The 23,175-nt window shown below is 40.7% G+C and overlaps 1 protein-coding gene across 13 annotated transcripts in view; it reads right to left on the bottom strand.

Moving 5' to 3' along the window:
* SOX6 (SRY-box transcription factor 6) overlaps positions 1 to 23,175 on the bottom strand; it is a 451,295-nt gene that overhangs the window by 226,148 nt on the left and 201,972 nt on the right. For 12 of the 13 annotated variants that reach the window (XM_081925936.1, XM_081925935.1, XM_081925934.1 and 9 more), the window contains one exon: positions 7,510 to 7,720. In XM_081925936.1, coding sequence (XP_081782062.1) covers positions 7,510 to 7,720 — 211 coding nt within the window. The remainder of the gene's footprint in view (positions 1 to 7,509; positions 7,721 to 23,175) is intronic. The other variant, XM_081925929.1, reaches the window with a different exon arrangement.

Below are 23,175 nucleotides of genomic sequence, written 5' to 3' on the forward strand. Positions count from 1 at the left end.
AAAGGTATCAAAAGCCACATAGCCTACTGAAAACAAGAACTATATTAGCATTTAAAATATGTAGCAACGCTGACCATTTTTACTGTCATTTCCTTAAAAAAAGCTGATCTAATTAGCTATATTTCCAAAGTGCATACATAGCATTTTTAGTATTATCATAACATTTTGCTTAGAGTTGACATTTTTATTCTGACAAGCACTGTCTGGAGAGCTCTCAATAAATAATACATTTACGATTTTCCGTAAATAAGCAGTGGACACAAATCGTTATCCTTACTTACAGCTGCCCCTCTCTAATAGTGCTTTTACAAGTAAGGTGACTATTCAGTCTAATGCAATCCTCCCAGTGCTCAAAAGACATTTTCATTCATTACCACGGTCACAAGCACTTAAAGCACTTTTAGGCGCTGTTGCAAAACAGCAGGAATGGCAGAGCAAATAAGACTAACTAAAACCAAAGTTCATCACCAAAGAAACCAGAGGTTATTCACCTAAACAAATTGAAGATTGACTTACGTAAGGTCAACATACATACAGCTAATCCACACACAGACAAGTTTCTTAAAACATTTTCTTTTTATTAAAAGCTAAAAGTCATAGGTGGGAGTACAAGATTAATTTGTAGATTCTAGACCCAACCACAGCATATACTTTAATATTCACTGGTAATGGATTGTCTCATCAAAATATTGTTTCCTATACTGTCAAAACTGATTGCAATGAGGTCTTCATTTTCTCTTTTGCCATCCCCATAAAATTGAAATAGTCTTCTATATTTTATTAACTCAGTATGGAACATAAATTTCTTTCATTGCAAACTCACCTCATGTAATATGTTGCACTAATGATCAGAAAGTGGCACTTATGCAACAGATCCCTTGAAGAGAGATGCAAAGCTAGGGCAGGAAATTGTTTTAAGTCTATCTATGGCAACATAAGTCCTCACACTATGAGAGTTGTGGATCAGTTCTCCATGTGGTCCCTTCTGTTAAAGCTTAGAATTCGTTTTCAAAGCAGAAGTAAGGATAGCAGCAGAAAACAATATCAATCCCAGACCCAAATAAATGTGGGTTGGCATCACTTGTAACTGCTGTATAGCTTGAAAAATGCTTTGCAACGATTAAAGCTTATCTTAGCAATCTAGACAATATTGGATACTGAAAGGGAAATCACTGAGATATGAATACTAACCTCTCTAAGACAGAGGAATGGTGCTTTCGTTAATGGAAACTATGTGGGTGGGGATGTGGAGGAGATGGACAGGATGTAACTGTACAACTGGAATTAAACCTAGATGCTTCTCTTCAGAAAAGTTCAAGGGCATTTTTAGTGCTTGTCAGTGCTAGCCGGCTTTGTCTCATCCAAAAGATAAAATCTCCTGCAACAGACTCGCACTTTGTATAAAGCTCTGCAGTGCTTCCAAGTTCCTTGAGCAGTGTGTGTCATGTTAACAGTCCACCAGCAGCAAATATGAGTAAATGTGATGGCTAAGCACAGGAATTTAAAAACTTCCAAGCACTTTTTTCCACCTAAGCAACACTGAGTAAAATGTTACAACATTATAAAGACTAAACCAAACAGAAATATTCTAAAATAAATAACGTTATGGAAATCTCTGCCAGCCTTCTTTGAAGTTCAGCCTGATATTAGAAAGAGCTAAAATGACAAAGAATGTCTGTAATCAATATCATACGGCAAACCTTCATTTGACCACACCAGCAGAATTACCACAATAGAGGAAATATCCCTACAGATGTATTTATATACTTAAACTAGTTTATCCTTTCAACTATGTGTTTGCTATAGAAAAGATTTGCTGTTATATGTTTATTGTGTTATACTGAATGATGGCCTTCAACATGGAAACTGGAGTGAGAACCTGTTTATAAAAAACTTTGTTGAAATATGGTATTGTACTCTTAATGCAGAATCAAGGCAGAAAGTGAACTATGAATGTGGGCCCTGAGTAATTGGGTTTTGGAATTTAGCATAAACGTGGAGTTGAGTTTCCATTGTACCAAATGACTAACCAGCCTACCGTTCCACATTGCAAGCATTGTACTGAGACTTGGAAAAGAAATCTACCCTTCTGGCTACAGACAAGTCACTTGCTAGCTATTACTTGTAAGGATTTGGAATGAATGATAAAATAATTAGTATGAACCTATACATTAATTTACAAAGCAAATAAGGCTTTTTCTTTTTTTTTAAAAAAAAAAGTGAAAACAGCATCAGAAAGCATGCATAAAATATTATTTTTAGGTCAGTGGTTCCCAAACTTATTTTCCATGGAACACTTGAAAATTGCTGATGGCCTTGGACCAATTAATAGTTTTTCTTCCTGTTTTAAGCAATTGTAATACACTGTGCTAAATGCTGCATGATTTTTAATAGTATTTTTTTATTGCTTTTATTTCTTATATTTCAACTTACATTTCATAGACTATAAAAAATACATTATAAGAAATAAAAGAAACAACAAAAATACAATTAAAATTCAAAATTAATATTTAATGTTCCTTTAAAAGGTGAAGTTATCTTATATGGGATTTGAGGAGCCTGGTCCCATTGTTGCAGAAACTACATGACTGAGGGGTATTAAGGCATGGAGAAACTACCTGTCTGCAACAGTGGAGGTTGTATAATCTTTTGTCTCTTAAGCCGTATGGAGGCTTCTGTCCAATTCTGAAGCAGTGCCAGAGGTTCCTATGAGGCAAGTAATGAAGTTACCATCAGCAACTTAATACAGAGTCATGTTACGAAGGGGTAATTTAGAAAGCTTGCTCTCCATGAATTAATCACCAGAATGGGTTAACTGCCTTTTGCATGGCAATTGATAATCTCATTACAGAGAAATCTACTTGCCAGGCAGCAACTCCAGTGAACAGTCCTTTCTATGGGTCAACTGTTATCAGAGCAGCAAATTATTCCTGACCCAGTTGTAACAAGGCAACTTTTTCTGAGTACCTCAGTGCAGGGCCACAAATTTGTTGAGTTTGCAGACCTCACTGGTCTTTCAAAAGCAAAACCCCCAGGAAGACAAACAAGTAGTTCCTTCTGCTAAATATATGAACTATACCTTGATCAGAATATAAAGACCTTTAAAAGAATATTTTCCCATTGGGAAGAAGGTCAAGCAAGGGGGCTTGAAAGGGGGATAAAGGAAAGGGGGGAAAGACACAGATGAAACCAATATGCAACACACTGTGGGTGGTGGTGCATCCCAAACCCAGATCAGATCTGGCACCTTATCAAATATTTTGATAGAGTCTAGAATGCCTGTAGTTTGGCTACAATACCCATGCTGTTGAAGGAAAACCAGTTTAGGCTTCAAGCAGCCAATAATTTCCATCAAATGACTTGGGTGGAAAGGAATGGGGAGCTATGCTCCAACAACTGGAGGCAATGTACAGCTTCCTATATATTAGTCTAATGGTTTCCACTGGTTTGGTGACAGAGTTGGGCATGATACCGGCTGAAGTGCTATTATTAAGGACAGATTAAAACAGCTGTACATTATGCTGAAGTACTCAATGTTCCTTTTACAGACAGACGGTCCTGGATTACAAGCAGCACTTGACCATTTAAATCACTACAACAACCAGATTTAACCAGCTGGGCCATATTCTCTTAGGCAGGGCCTGTTGACCTCCTCAGTCACAGCTGCTCAAGTGAAATTTTGATTAGACAACTTATTTCCAGAAGCCAAAGGACTCTGATTAAATAGATTTACTTAGACATGTTAAAGTATTTAAATGTGCATTCATTGGTTCAGAACTGCCAGTTGTAGTAAGCAAGGCACCAGACCCTTAATACAGTAGGAATGATATAAGATAGCTAATGATGTAAAGATACATCTGTGTGAAGCACGTTGCTATGCATAGAAGTTTTTCCACAGGATGACAGCCGATATATTTATTAAAGGTAAATGATGATCGGAAGGCTGTATTGATCTAGAGGTGGACAACTAGCTCACCAGTGAAAGCCACTTCAGAAATGTAAGACAGAAGGTCACAGCTAATTTGCATATGCTAGTTGCAATAATTGGTCGCATTTGCATAACGTTTTATGAATCTAGAAGATGACAAGCTACAGCTTAAATTTCCAGCACTTATTCCACAATGTGGTACTCTGAAATTTATATCCCAAAATGTGGGGGAAATACGTCAGTTTAATTTTATTTGCAGAAACCCACCAGCAAAGCAACTTAAGAATGTGTGTTTGCCACTCCTGTTCCACAGGTTCAAATATGTAGGGATCAAAGAAATTCATTTCCAAAAGATGTGACCCATTCACTTCATCTAGACGTTTTCTCTGATATGACTGGCAACTATCACAGCCAATAATAAATTATTTATTTGTAATAAAGTATATAGTATTGCAAGAGCTGAATTCATGCACAACATTATTTGCAACAACAACAAAAGTTTTAAGAACTTAGTTATTTTAGTTCTTGAAGGAAACACAGTACATTACTGAAACTATTGGCTTAAACTATTTTAATGGCACCAAAGGCATGTGACCTCACACAAGCACAACATGCAACGGGCGACCTCAATCTTTGGCGCAACTTGGCACCTCTGGTCCTATTACAGCCCATAAATGCCTCCTGACACTAATCAAGCACCTACACCGCTTCACTTGACTTAGATGACAAGAAACAGTGGCGGCTATCATCTGTATACTGATAGCACCTCACCTCAAATTGCCTGATGACAACTCCGAGAGCAGGCATAGGCAAACTCCGGCCCTCCAGATGTTTGAGACTACAACTCCCATCATCCCTGACCAGTAGTCCTGTTAGCTAGGGATGATGGGAATTGTAGTCCCAAACATCAGGAGGGTCGGAGTTTGCCTATGCCTGTCCAAGAGGCTTCATATACTTGTTGAACAGTAACCAAATGAGCAACCAAAACATGAGCAACCGAAACATGTCTTAATGACTTAATATTCAGTGTCTGAAATTCTGTAGTATTATACCATAGGGCTGACACTATCTGTTGTAAATTAGTTTTTCATTGTACATTCTCAGTGCTTATTTCTAGCAACAGGCACTTACGTTCCCTCATTTGCAAAAGCCAGCCAAGAGCGTAAAATAACTCAACATAAATACAATGGTTTGAATCCAAACTTGCCCTTCCATGAATGGAAAGAGTCCTTCTGTCTGCAGAATGGGCTAAGATCCAGCAGAGACTCACTGCTAGAAAGAGGGAAGAGACAATTTCCACTGATTCACCAATCACACACCAGGGGTGGGCGGAGATGGTGCCACCTCCCATGCCATCGTAGAGGGTTCACCAACCCTCCACAGTAGCTTTTCAAGAGGTAGAGGGGTCTGCAAGAGGAAGGAGCGAAAAAACACATTCCCTTTCCTCCAGCAGGAGCATCCTATGAATGTAAGTAAAGGTAAAGGTACCCCTGCCCATACGGGCCAGTCTTGACAGACTCTGGGGTTGTGCGCCCATCTCACTTAAGAGGCCAGGGGCCAGCGCTGTCCGGAGACACTTCCGGGTCACATGGCCAGTGTGACATCGCTGCTCTGGCGAGCCAGAGCCGCACACGGAAACGCCGTTTACCTTCCCGCTGGTAAGCGGTCCCTATTTATCTACTTGCACCCGGAGGTGCTTTCGAACTGCTAGGTTGGCAGGCGCTGGGACCGAGCAGCGGGAGCGCACCCCACCGCAGGGATTTGAACCGCTGACCTTTCGATCTGCAAGTCCTAGGCGCTGAGGCTTTAACCCACAGCGCCACCTGCGTCCCATCCTATGAATGTAGCTCTGCTCATTTTTTTTAATGGGTGGGGGAGGGAATGAAATAAAGCTTACCCCTGAAACACAGGTCTTGCGGATCTTTGCATGCACACTGCTATACAACAGAACATCCAAAATACTCTTGAAACAAGTACTAGCTACCTTGCAATGTGATCAACAACATTTTTAAAAAAAACCTCTGTGAAAAGTGAGCCAGAACAAAATTAAAATTAAAATAGATTCCATCCAACTAGTCTAGCCACCCAACTGAAGCCAACAATTTATTTTGAAGTGGGGGGGGGGGAGAACTTCAAACCTCTAAGTCTGAAGACAGATGGCTGTGAAAAATCTGGGACATTGTATCACTGTAGTGATGCTTAAGACACCTATACAGAACATATTTAACTTTGCATTTGTCATATAGAAACCAAGCCAAGAAATGGATGTAGAATCTGTCATGGAGCTACTTCTACATATAGTTTTTTCTCCATTTATAAATGCAGTGTTAGAGCTTAACCCTGACGTTTTGGATTTCTCCCATTTTCCTTTCCCTGACATGAAAATGCATGGGCCTGAGCCTACTATCTAAATTTTGAACCTCCCCTAATCTGGTGCCCTCCAGAAGCTTTGGACAACAATTGACATCAGCCCTACCCTGCATGGCTCTGCTGGCTGGGGCTGATTGGAATTGCCGCTCAAAACATTTGGAGGGCACCCGATTGAAGAAGTCTGCACTAACATCTGGCAAGGCTGGCATATCTCAAACTCTGTCACGCTAAACTAATCCGGAGGAAAATTCTAACAAATATATTTATATCTGAAATAGATTGCTTGCAATAATTTCCAATTTAGCACAATTTTTTTTTGCTCCAGTGTACAGTAATATGTAAGCAGATGTAGTGGAGACCCAGATATCTGTTTACGCTTAAGTAGGGTACTGCTTCTTCTTCTTTCAAAGCCCAACAGTTGAACCACAAATTGTCCTTTGAAACATAGGAAAGTTTTCATGAAGGGCAGAAGCCACAGAATTAATTTCATCAAATAATTGCATATGCTTAAATCTTACTTGAACCAACGAGATAAAAGCATATAAAACACTGCACTGGGATTGTGGCAGAAATATACAAAGGCTCTGTTGGAAGCTATCTACCTAGCTACCAAACATTTCAAAAGTTCAGCCTCATCCAAGAGCATTTTGAATTTATGGAAGCATAATTTAAGAGGCTCTTGGTGCCATTTTAAAAACAGATCTCATATACCAAAGAAACACATATCCCCAAATGGGAGATGGGGAATTGTCAGAGGCAATATCTTTCCCTCACTTGCATTTTTCCAAACCCTGTCAACTTTGGCCATGCATCAGAATTTCCTGAAAGTGCTAAACACAGAATGGCAAATAAATTGAGATCCACTTACTAGATGAAACCTGATATTATAAAAAGAAGGTATTGTACAAGTACCACCATACCATTGATACCATTTTACAGAATTCTCAAACAAAATCTAGTCTAATTAATTACATTGTACAAAACAAAGTTATAAATAATTTCATGTATTATTTCACACTGTGAGTGGTGTGTGTGTCGTGTGTGTGTTGACTATGGGTGAATACAAACATTCCATATGAAATTTAGCAGTAGACCTTTAAACATGGGTGAACTAAAGTCTTAGGTGTAAATCCACCTTACCAATTATATAACCTTAAGGGCTGAAATCAACTAAAGAGAAGGAAATCAAAATATGTTATGTCTGTACATACCCTCCTGTTCAGTTCTGGTCATTTCCTCGAGTTTCTTTTGCTTCAGTGTGTCCACCACATCGGCAAGGCTTCCTTTGCGGCGTTCTGGAGTTCCGAAATTAACACTGGTCATTAGCTCGCTGCGGTCACGACCTCCTTCTTCGGGCTTATGTGGTGAGGTAGAAGTATTTCGGAAGGAATATAAGGAACATAACTTATTACTTTCTGACTCCTGTAAAGAAACAAGACAATAATGCAAGAATAAATGAAGCCCCACGATCTCAGAAATATCTGTTAGTACATAACAGCAACTGAACATTAAAAAACCTGACCTAAGCCAAAACAGTCTTTAGTTTTATTTTTGCTTTTGCTATTGACAAAAAAACCCAGACACCTCAATTTTTCAGTAAGGTGCTCTTTTTGTTGTTGTTGTTGTTGTTTTGTGCCTCCTCAAGATTTCTTACATACCTATTTATAAATCTAGGCTACTAGAAGAAAGTGTGCAATGACTCCAAAATCTATACGCGAAGGCTCTGGGAAACGAGGGAACCCACACAAAACAGTTCAGGAAAGTTATTTATTTATTTTATTGAATTTGTATGCCAACCTTCATCTGAATATCATAGGGCAACATGAAAATACAAAATGAGAACCCAAAATACATAATAAAAACAAACCAATAACAAACCAATAACCCCCCTAACATTTAAAGGACATAGAATGTTAATCAGCCAAAGGCCTGGTTATTGAGAAACATTTTTGCTTGGCACCTAAAGATATATAATGAAGGTGCCAGGTGAGCCTGCCAACAAATATGTGATGTAACCTGACTGACCAACAAGAGGAAGCTCTCTGACTAACTGAGAGGACTCTGTGACGAGTGTGTGGCAGGGGAAAGAAGGCCGGAAAGGGGGTCAGTAATTTATGGGGTTTGGTAACACCTACAAGCCAAAAGCCAGGAGGGCGGGGGAGATAAAAGGTTGGGGCAGTCAGAGACAGAGGTAGGGGCACAGGATGGTTCAGAAGCACAGAAAAAGGCTGTTCAGGTGAGGGGCAAGCCAGTCAAATCCCCACCATCCCCTGCCCTGCAGGGGGTTCCTTCCTAGAACCAGGAAGGAGAAGAAGGAAGAGTAGCTATGACTTCTGTACAGAAGATGTCTCAGGTTGCGTGCGTACACTCCATCAGATGAGTGGAAGACTTAAGGCCAGCTGCGGGCAAGAGCAGCATGTGTGTGTGTGTATCAAGTGCACCTTAAAAGTTGCTGTAAGTGCATGTGTTTGTCAATAAAGAATTAACCATCACTCGGTTGCCTTCCTCGGCTTGGTGGGCTCAGGAAACTAACTGAGCTATGGCTTAGGCAGAAACCCTTTAAATATTGTAAAACCCTGCCCCCCCGCCCCCCCGCCGCCTGCAGGCTGACTAGTGACCAACCCCCAACTACTCTTTGTGGCCACACAGGCTGGGGAAAGGGCATGAGGAATGTGTGCACAGCAATTTAAGTATGATTTAGCTCAGTCAGGTCAGCAGTCTCAGAAACTGCACAGCTCCCTTGCTCCCAAGCCTTAGGACTTTCCCTGAGCTTTGCCCTGTGAGCTACTTCAGTGACCATTTAGTTCCCCCCCAGAACCTTAAAAATCAGTGTTTGGGAGCTTTTACATGGCACCTACTAAGCTGTGATTCCTGTCCAGGACTCAAAGGACAGAAAAAAATTATGCAATTTCCTTAGTTGCTCCACGTAAAAGCAAGTCTGAAAACAGATACTAGAGAAAATTTGGTTATCTCTATGAAATACCCATTGAGGTCACCCCAGTAGAATGCTAGGCATCTTTGTCTCTGATTTCCATGTAAAATGGTAGGTTCTTAAAAATCATGGTCTGCAAGAATTTCCCCAGCAGCAAAGAATTAAGGGGCTTCTAGTTAATACTAGTTAATGGTGTTGAAGAATTTCAGTCTTTGTTTTGATATTTGCTCATAGCCAAACTATACAGCCTTAATCACCGTTCACATTTTTCAATTACTTCTGGTTCACGGCTGGGGGAGGGGAGAAACCCTTCCTTTCTAGTAAATCTTCAGTGTTTTTTCGCAATTTAATAGTAACAAAAAGGGCTCCTAACATTTAAGTAATGTACTATTTAGGCAATTCCAGAATCTGAAAGCTTGATAGAAATAAATATTATCAAATTAAAACCTGATCCGGTATAGCTTTTCTTTCTTTTATTGAGGTGAATTCTAAAAATCAATTAATTAATCAATCAATCAGTTAAAAAATATGCTACCTTCCTGAATTTCCTCCCAAACTGCATTAGCAATAATAAACATTTCCAGTAGTAAGACAGCCATTTGTGTTATCTGTGCATCTTTGTTGACCAATTAACATACATAGTGGAACTGTGAGGACTAGGCAACCTAATAAAAATAAGTTTTTTGGGCTTGTATATGTACCCCCATACATATGGCAAGAAGCTGTATCAGCACACACACATATGCACCCTTGGCAAGGAGATGTTGGCAATGAAATACAGCCTAGATGTGCATGGGCAGCCAGGCTCCGAGCTACTCTGAGCCAGATAGAGAGGCGCAAATTTTTGCACACCCCTGGGCATGTGCCCCTGGTGGGGGGGGCAACCTAATCAACCCCTAGGTTCACCCCTGAATGCTGCACACAGCCTCTTCTATATTAATGCCCAGGCAAACACAGCTTATTGACTGTTGGGCAGACATTACATGAAAATAAAGTTTTGTGGACCAACTGCAAGATTTTCAATCTTTCCTCTGTTGATGGAGTCACTGAGAACACTTGAGATTGTAAATGCAAAATGTAAAACTTGTGACACAACTTTTGATGGGATATGGATTTTGGGTACACTTCTGTGATACCAATATTGTGTGAGCGTTTTAATAATTGATCATGCTTGACAAGCATGCCTTCAAGACCTGGCATTCATCAATGAACAAAGCTTTTTCATCCTTATGAATTCAAACAATGCCACCTACCCATTTGGATGCTAAGTATGTTAAAAACCCAATAAACCCACAGCAAAGCGTGAGTGGGCAAGGGTTGGTTGAAAATACCATTCACAATGACACTGTATTGGTATTGTGTGTTGTAGACAACACTTAGGAACAGATTATGACCAGGATTTTCCTTGTGTTTGTTCGCATACAAATGGGGGAATCCTTGTTGTGAAAAGACCTTTGTTGTATGTTCCAAGAGCATGTGTGTTACAAGAAAATTATTGTTGCTGTGACTGCCTCTAAGATTAGAAACAAATGTGTCCAGTTGATAGCAGTTTCCGGTCTTGCCGACTATCTGATATAATACAGTATTGTTAAAATAACTCCAAACTGTATATCCTGTGCTGTGTTAAATGTCCTAAGAGTTGCCACTATCTCAGCAGCCCTTCACATTTTGTGAGTATTAAGTTTCTTATGTTGTTCAACTGTTATATTGTTTCTTTGGGTTATCTCTTTGTGACAACCTTTCATTATAAGCAAATAAAATGAACTGAATCTTCCAACATGCTAATTCAGCACTGGTCATCATTTGTTTTGGAAAAGGCCTTTTAGTGCCTTAAAACAGATAGGAAACATAGAAAGCTCCATATACCAATACCATATATATCGGAACATTGATCCATCTTGTTCCGTACTGCCACTCTACAGCGTGGGGAATGGAGCTCAGGCCCAGGGGCCAATTTTAGCCTTTCAAGCCTCTATGTCAGGCCACACTCCCTATCCTCAGGCTACACCCCTCACTGGCCTTGTTTCAGACTCTCCCTGAGTACTTCTCCCTGGCCAAAATGTGCCATTGAACTCAGATAATGACTCCTGCTTGCCTGGACAGATGATAAAAAAGGGTGTATGAGTGTGCAAAAAGTAGCCTACTACACAAAGGTAAATTTTTAATTCACTGCTTCGCCCACTTATGTCACACATCCCAGAAATGTGCCCCCCCCCCAAAGGTTCCCAGAGGGGAATGCAGCCCTTGGGTTGCAAAAGGTTCCCCAGCCCTGACTTGCAGCAGCTTTCCAGGGTTTCAGGAAACCCTGGAGCTTTTGGCATGCAATGTACGTGCTGTGCCATTGAGCTGCAGCCATTCCCTATCAGGTCACATGATCCTGCTGCAGGTTTAGCATTCAACAACAGTGATGTCTTAATCTTATAGAATAAATAGCTCCACAATTCATTTTCACTCCTTTCCCCACCGAAAACAAAAGCTCATTTGCAAATGTACATTACAGAAAGCTAGTCAAGTTATAATGGCATCCTTTCAAAATGAGAATACAATCATTTCCATTTTTGGATGAGAATATCATCAAGTGAATATCCCATGGACATAAGCCATAGGTCAAATTAAAAGTCTCTAAGTTAAGTGTGCTGGCAAAGGTTAGCTGCTGGCAACATTGTGAGGCATGCATTCTCACTGTAAACGCGTAGAGATTAAGGAGTGGCTGTGTCAAATAGCAGAACAAACAACAAACAATGGGCAACTGTGGTTACTAAGGGCCACTGACCTCGGAGATGATGTTGATGAGAAACCATCATTCTTTGGTGCATTATATGCATGGCATGGCTTTGTTGCCATCACCTACAAAGGAGGCAGCACTTGTAAAACTGCTGGAAATGCATTCTATTTACCAATATAGTCATTTAAAATTCATCTTTGCATCACTGAGAATGCACAAACCCAGTCAACCATACAACATGGTTCAACACAGTCATGCAAAATCTCCACAACTATCTCTCTGCTTTTAATAATCTTGTTTTTAGAAACTCCTACCTTTATAGGAAAAGACACTCACTGAAGTGAATGGGGCAGAAGCAATTGGCTGTCTTTTATTTCAATGGAACTGAAGAGTGCTTCAGTTCATCTAGATAAGCAAAGCACAATGTATGCTAATGCTTTGGTGCAGTGCTAGAAGAAACAAAAAGTAAGGCTTGGCTGAAGAAGACATGTGCCCGTTTACAGTATTAGCAAAAGAACCATACTTTAACATGTAACACTTAGTTTTCCCCATAGCCAAACCAACCACAAATTTGTGAACTCCCTCCTTCCACACTCCAATTCACCTTTTCTAGTTTATGCAAACAAGAGTTTTCTAATACATTTGCACCAGCAAACTGTGGTTTGCAAGCTTTGCCCTCAAAACCCAGGATTTAAAGCAGTGGTTCTCAAAGGGTGTAGTACACCACACTGCTGTGGCAGGCGAGGGTGGCAAGTGCGGTGAGAAGATTCAAGGACAATCAAAGAAATGTTTAAACATTTGTGTAATATAATAGTTGTTTCTTTTTGTTTCCAAAGTATTCTTATCAATAAAAAAATTGGTGTGGCATGCATGAGCGTAGCCGAGGGGGCAGCTATCCCCCTAAATCAATACAAATCAATACAACCTGAGGTTATGCCCCCCCTAACATAAGCCTGCCCACCTCTTACAAAAATCCTGGCTACACCCATGTTAGCGTGAGGAAATTTTTATTCTGAGTGGCCCAGAGAAAAGGTTTGAGAACCACTGATTTAAAGTGTAAGTTTCAATCTGGTCTGAAGGGTCAACTACAATTTTCTGGTTCTGGTTTTCTGGTTTAAAGAAGTAAAGGAATTTGGAGTGCATAAATCCAAAACCAAACCATGACCATCCTGTGTTTAACCAGTTCTCTGTATTGAAAAGCCAGATGATTTATTTTCTATAAACTATCCTTCAGGGACACCACTGAAGAAAGGTTGTCATTTCTGTATGATAAACACAAATCACACTGAAATTAATGGATTTAACTTAGTCAATTAATAATAATAATAATAATAATAATAATAATAATAATAATAATTTATTTATACCCCACCCATCTGGCTGCGTTTTCCCAGACACTCTGGGCGGCTCCCAATCGAGTGTTGAAAACAATACAGCATTAAATATTAAAAATTTCCCTAAACAGGGCTGCCTTCAGATGTCTTTTAAAGATAAGATAGCTGCTTATTTCCTTCACAACTGAAGGGAGGGTGTTCCACAGTTTCCAGGTCACCTTCAAAGGTAGACCCACATAGAACGCATTGAAGTCCAAGCAGCAGATAACTAGAGCATGCACCACTCTGGTGAAACAGTTTGCGGGCAGGTAGGGTGTCAGCCTGCGTACCAGGTGGAGCTTGTAGACAGCCGCCCTGGACACAGAATTAACCTGCGCCTCCATGGACAGCTGAGTCCAAAATGACTCCCAGGCTGCGCACCTGGTCCTTCAGGGGCACAATTACCCCATTCAGGACCAGGGAGTCCCCCACACCCTGTGTGGGCCTGCTCTGAGTAAAAGGAATTTCCCTCTATTCATATAGGTAAAGGTAAAGGGACCCCTGACCATTAGTTCCAGTCATGACCAACTCAGGGGTTGCAACACTCATCTCACTTTTTTGGCCAAGGGAGCAAGCATACAGCTTCCGGGTCATGTGGCCAGCATGACTAAGCCGCTTCTGGCGAACCAGAGCAGTGCACGTAAACGCCGTTTACCTTCCTGCCGGAGTGGTACCTATTTATCTACTTGCACTTTGACGTGCTTTCAAACTGCTAGGTTGGCAGGAGCTGGGACCGAGCAACGGGAGCTCACCCCGTCACGGGGATTCAAACCGCCAACCTTCTGATCGGCAAGTCCTAGGCTTTGTGGTTTAACCCACCGTGCCACCCACGTCCCTCTATTCATATAGATCATGGCAAAAATAATGATTAATCTTGGTGCCCTCTTCCTTTGTGGAAAACCACAATGTCCAGTTCTTTGCATTGGATCCATTATCCAAACAACCTCATCCTAAATTGATTTGGAAGGAAATTGGTCCTTAAAACATTGGAAAGGTGAATATTGTGAATCAAGACAACCTTCACTTCAGATAAGTACTGCCCCTTTAAAAATACCAGGCACCAAGTGGGTTTCTTTCTGATCTTTATTTGCTTCTCAAATCAGCAACAGAAGGCATGTAGTTGAGAAGAGAACTGCACAGGGAGAAAGGTATTCAAGGGATTAAGCAAGCAAATGGAAGGACTATTAGTTTATCTAATAATAGCTGAAGTATATTATCAAAATCTAAATTAGAAGCAAACACATTTTTCCTGCAGGAGAACCAACCAGCTCCCATGAATTTGGAAGGACATTGTCTGAAACATCTAAAAATGAAAACAGAACCAATATTAAAAAACATGCACGTAAAGATATTTTAAAGCTACTTGAGAATTTGACAGAAGAGAGATGATAATGAGGCAACTGGACACTCTTTCTGCGTACTAACAACAACTAGATCTGAGCTGACAGAAAATTGCAGGTGCAAACTGGACAGGTGGGAAATAGAGGTGCAAGGAAGGACTTTCCTTGACATTTCCTTGGAAATCTGACCCACCTATTAGATTAGCTACTTGAAAGGCAAATCACTTCAGTAATAATTGTGTTACATGCCTGACACAAATGTCTGAAGGATTCCCATATATTTGATCAACAAAGTCTCAGGTTATTTTCCTTTATTTTCTCTCAGTGTCCTCATACATTTTATTTCAAGACAGAGAGAAAGTAACCTTGCTGTTGGTGGAGGTTTGGTGTTTTCCATATTCAGACAGGCAATGTCTCCATACAGACAGTGATGAGAGGAGGAAGGACTGCTGGGAGGGGCACAAAGAAAATAAACACCACGGTGTATCTGCAGCAGCACAATTGGACACTTTAACTGCCCCAGCTGGAAGAAAACATGTCTCTCCCATATAGGTCTCTATAGCCACAGCAGGCACTGTAACCTTCCAGCAGTTTGACTTCACCCTCAAAGGCACACTCCTCCATTGTCTCCCAAGACAGACAGATGCCAACAACAATGTTGTTTTCCAACAAAATATCAATGGAACACACTTTCTGCATAAAACTACCCAACTATGCTTTGCCAGTTGGTCCTCTTAGCATGTGATCCCCATATGGACATGCAGCTAATTCCAGGTTCAGAGACTGTGTGTGGCTATTCCCTCCATACAAATCCACTTTACCAGACCTTTAGCGAGTTTCACTGAGAGCATCCAGAGTCATGGTTCAAATGAAACCAGGTACAGTCCAACTCATGTTACGAATGCCAGTTAAACCAGTGGCTGTTACACACACACACCTCTCTTTCTCTCTCTCGATATATATATGTGTGTGTGTTTCATTCTAATCACAGTTGGATGTACATGGCTCCCTTCAATATTATGGGGCCAGTCCTATGAAACTCACCCCCCACACACACACCCAGATGATATCAGACAGGCTCCTCCCTACTGAACTTCTCCAGACCAGTGAAAACCTTTTAATTTCAGCAAGTTGTCCATTTAGTTTCAACTGATAGTTGCATTAACCTTGCTGTATACCACTGAAGCATTATGGTGTTAAGTGGTATATAAATTGCTAAAAGAACAACCTAAGTGCAGCACCGGTGGTGTAGCAAATCCAAAATTCTGTTCTCACAGTAGCCAACTGGGTGCTCCTAGGAAACCCACAAACAGGGCATGAATGCAACAGCACTTTCTCACTCATGATCCCCAGCAACGCATTTTCAGAGACATACTGCCTCCGCTAATGAACGTACATGGTGCTGAAACAAGGCAGAAAGATCCAGAATAAACTGGTGCCTAAGGCTGATCCTGCAGCCTGATCCCAATGTAAACCAGTATCTCCAAATCATATAGCATCACTTTATTTCGCATGCTTTATAGTTCATGAAAATAAAGTATACTTTATCACAACCTTGTGGATCCTAGAGCCACTGAAACAGGTTGTGGTTCTATGAGCCCCCAGTGATCCTAGGCTCATTTAAGCAATAACTAAATATACACTTTATGAAGGGATCACCACAACAAGCAGAATCAGATAAAAAGCATATCCTGTCATGATCTCCTGTTCATTGGAAGAATCTCTTAAATTATAACCTTGTGCATGCCTCAATCTTATCTGAGTAAGCCAAATCCAGAAAAATACCTTTCAACAGACAGTAGACTTTTGGCAAACTATTGTCTGCTTCAACATATTAAGGGGATCAGTAAAAACAACAAAATGAAAAACAAACATACAAACTAGGCTAAAATGGTAACTTGTACTTTAATTTTCAATCATAAACTGGAAGTTGTTAATGCTTTCCTGTTCAGTAGCCAACAAGAACACTTGCAAACACAAGGCAACTGCTATTTCTATAGGAGTTCAAAGAAAGCATTTGCATGTGTGGGCAGCAAAGCAGAAAATAAATATTACTAACATGAATGAGTTGCTTGAGTCCTCATTTCTATGCAGTTGAGGGGCCTCAGTTATGAAGAGATATTTATCAATCGTTGCATTTAATATGACACAAGCATCTAAACACCCAAGCAACGCTGGATATTCAGAATGGTTTATATTCCAAAATATGGCAGCAAGCTAGCACTTGGATCTCAATGGAGTTAACATATAATGAAAGCAAATATTTACACACACAAACACCCAAAAATGTTATATAGTCATCACGTTAATATAAAGTTTTCAAGTTATCCTGGTTCCACAAAAAATATAAATGACTAGTTTCAGTGTGTATTTCCACTTTTATTTCTTTTTTAAAGCTTTCCTATAAAGCTGAATCTCTAAGTCAAGTATGTTTTACAAACAGAGAAGGAATAACCAGGACAAAGTTTTGTGTTGCACAGCATTCATGTGTAACAGTCCAATGGCCATTTGGTAGGACTGCTTAACCCTTCCCCTGTCGGTAACATGCCCCATGAAACAACCCCCTCCACCAAGCAGCTCTCTTCCATTAGATCCTGGGCACACATTTCCATGGAATGTTACATAGCCAAGTAAATATTGCTGAAGTACTGAGAGAGTTAATCACTCAAATATTTGAAGCCAATGTATCAAAATGACCAGAACGCCCAAGGACTTTGCGTAAATAATTTCAAAAGGTGGAGTCCTATTGGTGTCCTTGCACTCTTAGAAGGGCTTTTAATCCAGCAGAGGCATCTCTAATGGAATAGGACGGGAGGGCATTTTCTTCCATTCCCCCATCCCCTGAAGCCCTAATTCCCTGTGAAAATCATCTTCAGAGAGTTGGGGATCCCTCCAGAATAGGGTGGAAGGTAGTATAGGGGATGTGCAGGGAGAAGCAGGGACTAACCAAATTTATCTACTCTCTACCTTCTCTGGATCAAAACCCTATCTGTGAGTGCAAAGGCACCATTTAGATTCCACCCAAACATGCCTCCAGGAACTTCCTTCCAAAAGAAAGCATTCTACCCATGCACTGGCGGAGGAAGAGGGTGCGGTGGGTGTGATCCCCCCCAGGTGTCATCACTGAGGAGGAGTGACATCGCTGCCCCACCCCCTGGGATGCTCACCCTGCTCCCGCGGGCGGCTAGCCCCGCCCCCGGGTGCACAGCATGTACGTCATTCCAGGTGACGGAGCAGATAGCTCCGCCTCTGTACCCATGGAAAGGAATATTTTTTAAATATACATATATTGTCCACACATAGAGCAAGAGAATAAAATGAAGGCTTTTTAACTTAAGAGTAAAATGAGCAGCCTTGCTCACACACCAAAACTACACATTATAAATGCCACTAGCATTCCATTGTAGAAGCCACAATAAAAAGGGATTATTTTAGCCACTTCCATACATACAAATCCTTCACTGCACACATTTAACATGCTCTCCTATGCATGCATTGCAGCACCTGTAGAGGAATGTTGGGAGAAAGCAATATAGCCCTTGTGTTTCTGTATGGTAAACACTGCTGAGCCGTGTGTAAGAGTCACATAAAAAGAGGACATTTATGAGACATAAAGGTATCTCATAAAACTGTTATGAATTAGGATATCCCTGGCCAAATCCCAGAAAAGATAATCCTTATAAACAGGCGGGAATGTTGTAACTTGCGTGTGAATGTCAGTGATACAGCATGTTAGTTGATTCATGTCTCACTTTCAGGGCAGTGAAAGTCCTTGCTATTGGATTTTTCGTAACCTCAAAAACTGAAACGAATGTCCATGGTTTCTTTTCCTGCCTCACTGAAAACATTTTACATACACAGCTTCATTATGCTGAACAAAGATACAAAACCCATTCCCCCCCCCTCAAGCTGTCAAAGTACAAAAGAAATGCAAAAAGTCTTGCACAGATGTAGCAAAGTACTGGATTTTATCTTCTGGCAGGTGCTCAATATGCAGCCCACATAATCACATGTTAATGACTGGAGTGTGTTAATCAGCATGCATACCTGATTCCTTCTCATCCAAAGGGGGAAAGAAACTGAACAATTTAGAGCATGTAAATGCTGCTACTTTCAAAACACACATTGTAAATATACAGCAATGGAAAGGGTGTGTGTGTGGAAAGAGCTTCCAAATACAGAGGTTCAGAACCACTGAAAAGGACACACAGTCCATCAGCTCAGTACATCCAGACAAAAGCTGAAGTTTCATTCCCTGTAATTAATTTCTAAAGAGGCATACATTCCAACCCTTTCGAGATGCACCATCCTCACACTGGAAGCATTTCTGTCTAACACCTGATTTCTGGTGGTGATGCAAACTGTAGTTGTTTGCAGTTGTTTCATGCAGTGAATAATTTGCTAATCCCAATGAGTCCTATGGCCTCATTCCCAACAGTGCAATCCTGTGTATGTTTTCCCACATAAGTGTGTATGGAATTGCAGCCTTAGTCTATTGAAACTGCAATTCCTTGTGGCAGAAAGTTATCAGGGCTAACCCAAAACATTTTGCTACTTGAGACAGAGCAGCAAACGCTGCTCCTGGCCCCCTTCCCCAAATCAAGGTGCACAGCACCCAGGGCCAGTCAAGTTATCTTGGGACCTGATGCTGAAAGCCCCATAAGGACCTCTCTTTCCGTACCTGGCAGGGAAAATCTAACAATAATAAATTAAACAACTAACCATTTGCTGCCTTTTCAGGATATCGAATGTATGCTGTCTGAGCTGGCTGCTTTACTCTGCCTAATGGTAGGACAAGGGCAGATCTACACGGCAGTACTTGTTCAATATCAACACTCTACATTTAAAGTACATGGCTTCCCCCCAAAGAATCCTGGGAACTGTTGTTTGTTAAGGGTGTGGGAATTGTAGCTCTGTGAAGATTAAACTACAGAACCCAGGATTCTTTGGGGGAAGCCATGACTGTTAAGGTGCTATAAATGTGCTCAGAATGTACAGCTACAGATCCCAGGTTAGGCAAGAGAACAGCCAAGATCTTTGCTTGGGATACTTAAATGTTCTTTGAAGGAAATTTTAATGCCTGAATACAAATTGTGGCCTGCTTTATGCTACTTGGTAAGTGTTACTTATGTAAAATGGCTCATGGCTGTCCTACTGCCAACAACTTCTGGAATAAGAAGTCATCTGTGCAATTTATCTGCTATATCCAACATAACTAGCCATTTCGCTGCCACTAAGGCAAAGTGGCAAATGCCTTATTTGTGCAATGCCTCTATGTAGATAGAATTACTTCTGCTGTCCCACCAGTTTTACCCTACAGAACTATGTCATGTTACCACACGCTACAAAGATTTAGCCAGATAATCAACATAATTTGGTTTAGCAGGAACTGCATTATTCAAACTATATCAAAATCTAAAGATGAACATCCGGTAATTGAATCCTTAAATCAGTAAATTCTGTGCATGGAATAGGATTTATTTTGCTAACCCTTACACTGAAGGAAGCATTGATTTAATTCCATGATTAACGTTCCTTTCAACTAACTTAACATGGATAAGTGGTATCTCGGATTACAAACGCTTTGGGTTACAAACACTGCAGGTTACAAAGTCCACTAACCTGGAAGTAGTACCTCAGGTTGAGAACTTTGCCCCAGGATGAGAATGGAAATTGCATGGCGGCAGCAGGAGGCCCCATTAGCAAGTTAAGAATCAACTTAAGAGCGGTTTCGGGTTAAGAAAGGACCTCTGGAACGAATTAAGTTCGTAACCCAAGGTACCACTGTACAATGCCGCCTACACTTAAGAGGACAAATGTAAGACAGATATCTGAAGGAAAATTCATGAAAACCAACTGAGCTTCAATCCAAGAAGTGCAGGCCTGTGGTGCTAATTTAAAATGTCAAGGTTGAACTAGCCCTGGAAGCCTGAGAAATACTGTCTAGCAGAAGTAGACCCAAGTAGGTTCCCTGAACAGTGGTAATGACCTCAAATGGCTCTCAGCCTCTAGAATGCCCCTTCTTTCTCATACAGTGAGGGGGAAAGTATTTGATCCCCTGCTAAATTTGCCCGTTTGCCCTCTGATGAAGGGCATAATTTTAATGGTAGGTTTATTGTAGCTGTGAGAGACAGAATAACAACAGGAAAACCCCTGTTCTTGTCCCTGACATCCTTGGACAGCTCTTTGGTCTTGGTCATGGTGGCTACTTTGGAATCTGCTGGATTGATTGCTTCTGTCGACAGGTGTCTTTTGTACAGGTACTGTAACAAGCTGGGATTACAGGTAAGACCTCTCCCTTACAGCAGGTGCTTATAATCTCAGCTGGTTACACACAGTGAAGATACCAGGTAGCCTGACATCTGGCTGGTTGATAGGGGATCAAATATTTATTTCACTCATTATAATGCACATCAATCTCTGACTTTTGTCTTCTGGCTTTCTGGGGGTTTTCCTGTTGTTATTCTGTCTCTCACAGCTACCTACCATTAAATTATGGACTGGTCATTTCTTCGTCAGAGGGCAAATGGGCAAATTTAGCAGGGGATCAAATTTTTCCCCCTCACTGTATGCTGATACGACATCCACTTCAGCAATCTTTCCCACCTAGTCCAATCTTCATTTTCTCTTCTTTACAAATTTGCAAGTTTGCATTTATTTCATGCTCCCCCATATGATGTTTTCCCTTTCTGTCTATTTGCCCCCAAAAATTTTCTAAGGACTTTAGAGAAATGAGAAGGATAAGAGCAACCACTGCTAAATAGAGATAGTATTGCACTTTCATCAATCATTCAGTTTGTTTCATTTATACATCAATATCCACAGCATATCACCGCATTGACTCTATGAGCAACAGCCATAATACTATAAGTTACTAATTACTGTATTATTGACTATTAAACTTTTTTTGCTGTTTTCATGTGTCAATTGCCTTCCATACCCAAAATATGCCTAGTTCTTACACTGCTTCCAAGCTCTCATGATTTGCAAGGTTTAAACCTCTGCATTGTTTCATCTGCATGAAAGGAGGGACACAAAATCTTTTAAATAAATAAAACCTGACAATTCTTTAAGAATGAAAGGTGTATTGTTACATATATATGCAGCTCCATATTTTCCAATAAAATAAGCATCAACACCCACTGTCAAAGGATAGAAACAGACTGCCAGTATATCCAACTGTGCAATGGGATCATCCTCCACCCCCACTCAATTGTTTTGTATTTTCTCAACTGTAAAATCCACCAGGATGGAGATGAGATACTTGAAGTGGAAGCCACTCCAGGTCTGACATGGCAGTTGTTGCACATTGCTGAATCTGTCAAATGAAGAGCAAGCACAAAAGGAATTTCCAAATGCAGCTGCTATTTCCCATTTGTTAAATCCTTTTATTACACCATATAAGTACACAGCTGGGAAATACTATAGAGTGGGAGTTAAAACAAAATATTTTGGCTTCCAGACATTCAGAACACACAAAGGACTCAGTGAAAAGCAATTCCTGATATCAAAAGGGAGTGAAAGTTTGAAAACATTTCTAGTCAATGTGTAGGGTTTGGTGGTGGTTGTCTTTTTTAAAATAAAAAATAAAAAATGATAACATTAAAATTCAATATAGTATATGTTACTCTTGTTATAACTCAGAAGTGCTGCATACAAAGAATGCTGGAAATGACTTGTATAGTAATTTTTTCAGGCCCATTTCCATATTCCACTTTCTTTTTTTAATCTCACACAGCTGCATAGGGTAGACACTCTAAAACCTCTATTCATACGTTATGAATTGGCCCCAATATGTAACTCTTCACATGAGTGATTTGCTCAGAAGTGCAACATCTCCTAACATGTCAGAAAGCATGCAGTGGCGACTTCAACAACAAAAGATCTGTGTATCCCCAGCAGTTCCACTGTGAGATGCTATGCATGCATCTTCCATGGCTAAGCTTATGGACCTGCCTCTTCATTCAGATTGTCAGAGAAAGAGAAGGGCAGGGGTGCCCACTACCGCAATGTGGACATGTGATGTCACACGCACACTCCTGCACATGCCTCTGCATCTGAGCACCCACCCAGAAAGGGTGCCTTGCTGGCTGGAGGTAAAGGGTGGAACTGAACAACTTATCTTTGGAAGCAGCACTGTTGCCGCCTGCGGGCTTTTCTCATTGATTTGTGGGTGCCTGGCCCCCACAATTATATTATTGTGGGTGCCCAAGCACCCACGGCCTCCTGGAGTTGGGTCCTCTGGAAAGCGGGGACTAATTGGTGGCCACTCTGAGGTTCTGGACTTCACTTTCTGGTGAGGTTTTATTGCTGTATTCAGTCCTAGGGCTTAGGCATCTGACTTTGGAGAATGACTGATAACTACATGTCCATGACTTTAGTACCTATGGATTCTGCAGTTTGTATTTATTATTCAAAATTATTAGCCACATCCCATTTATATCTAAATTACAAAGAACATGCAAATTACAAAATGAAACTACAAAATAATCATAACACAACAGCAC

The sequence above is a fragment of the Podarcis melisellensis genome (assembly GCF_964234715.1).
Source record: "Podarcis melisellensis genome assembly, chromosome: 1".
Taxonomy (NCBI): domain Eukaryota; kingdom Metazoa; phylum Chordata; class Lepidosauria; order Squamata; family Lacertidae; genus Podarcis; species Podarcis melisellensis.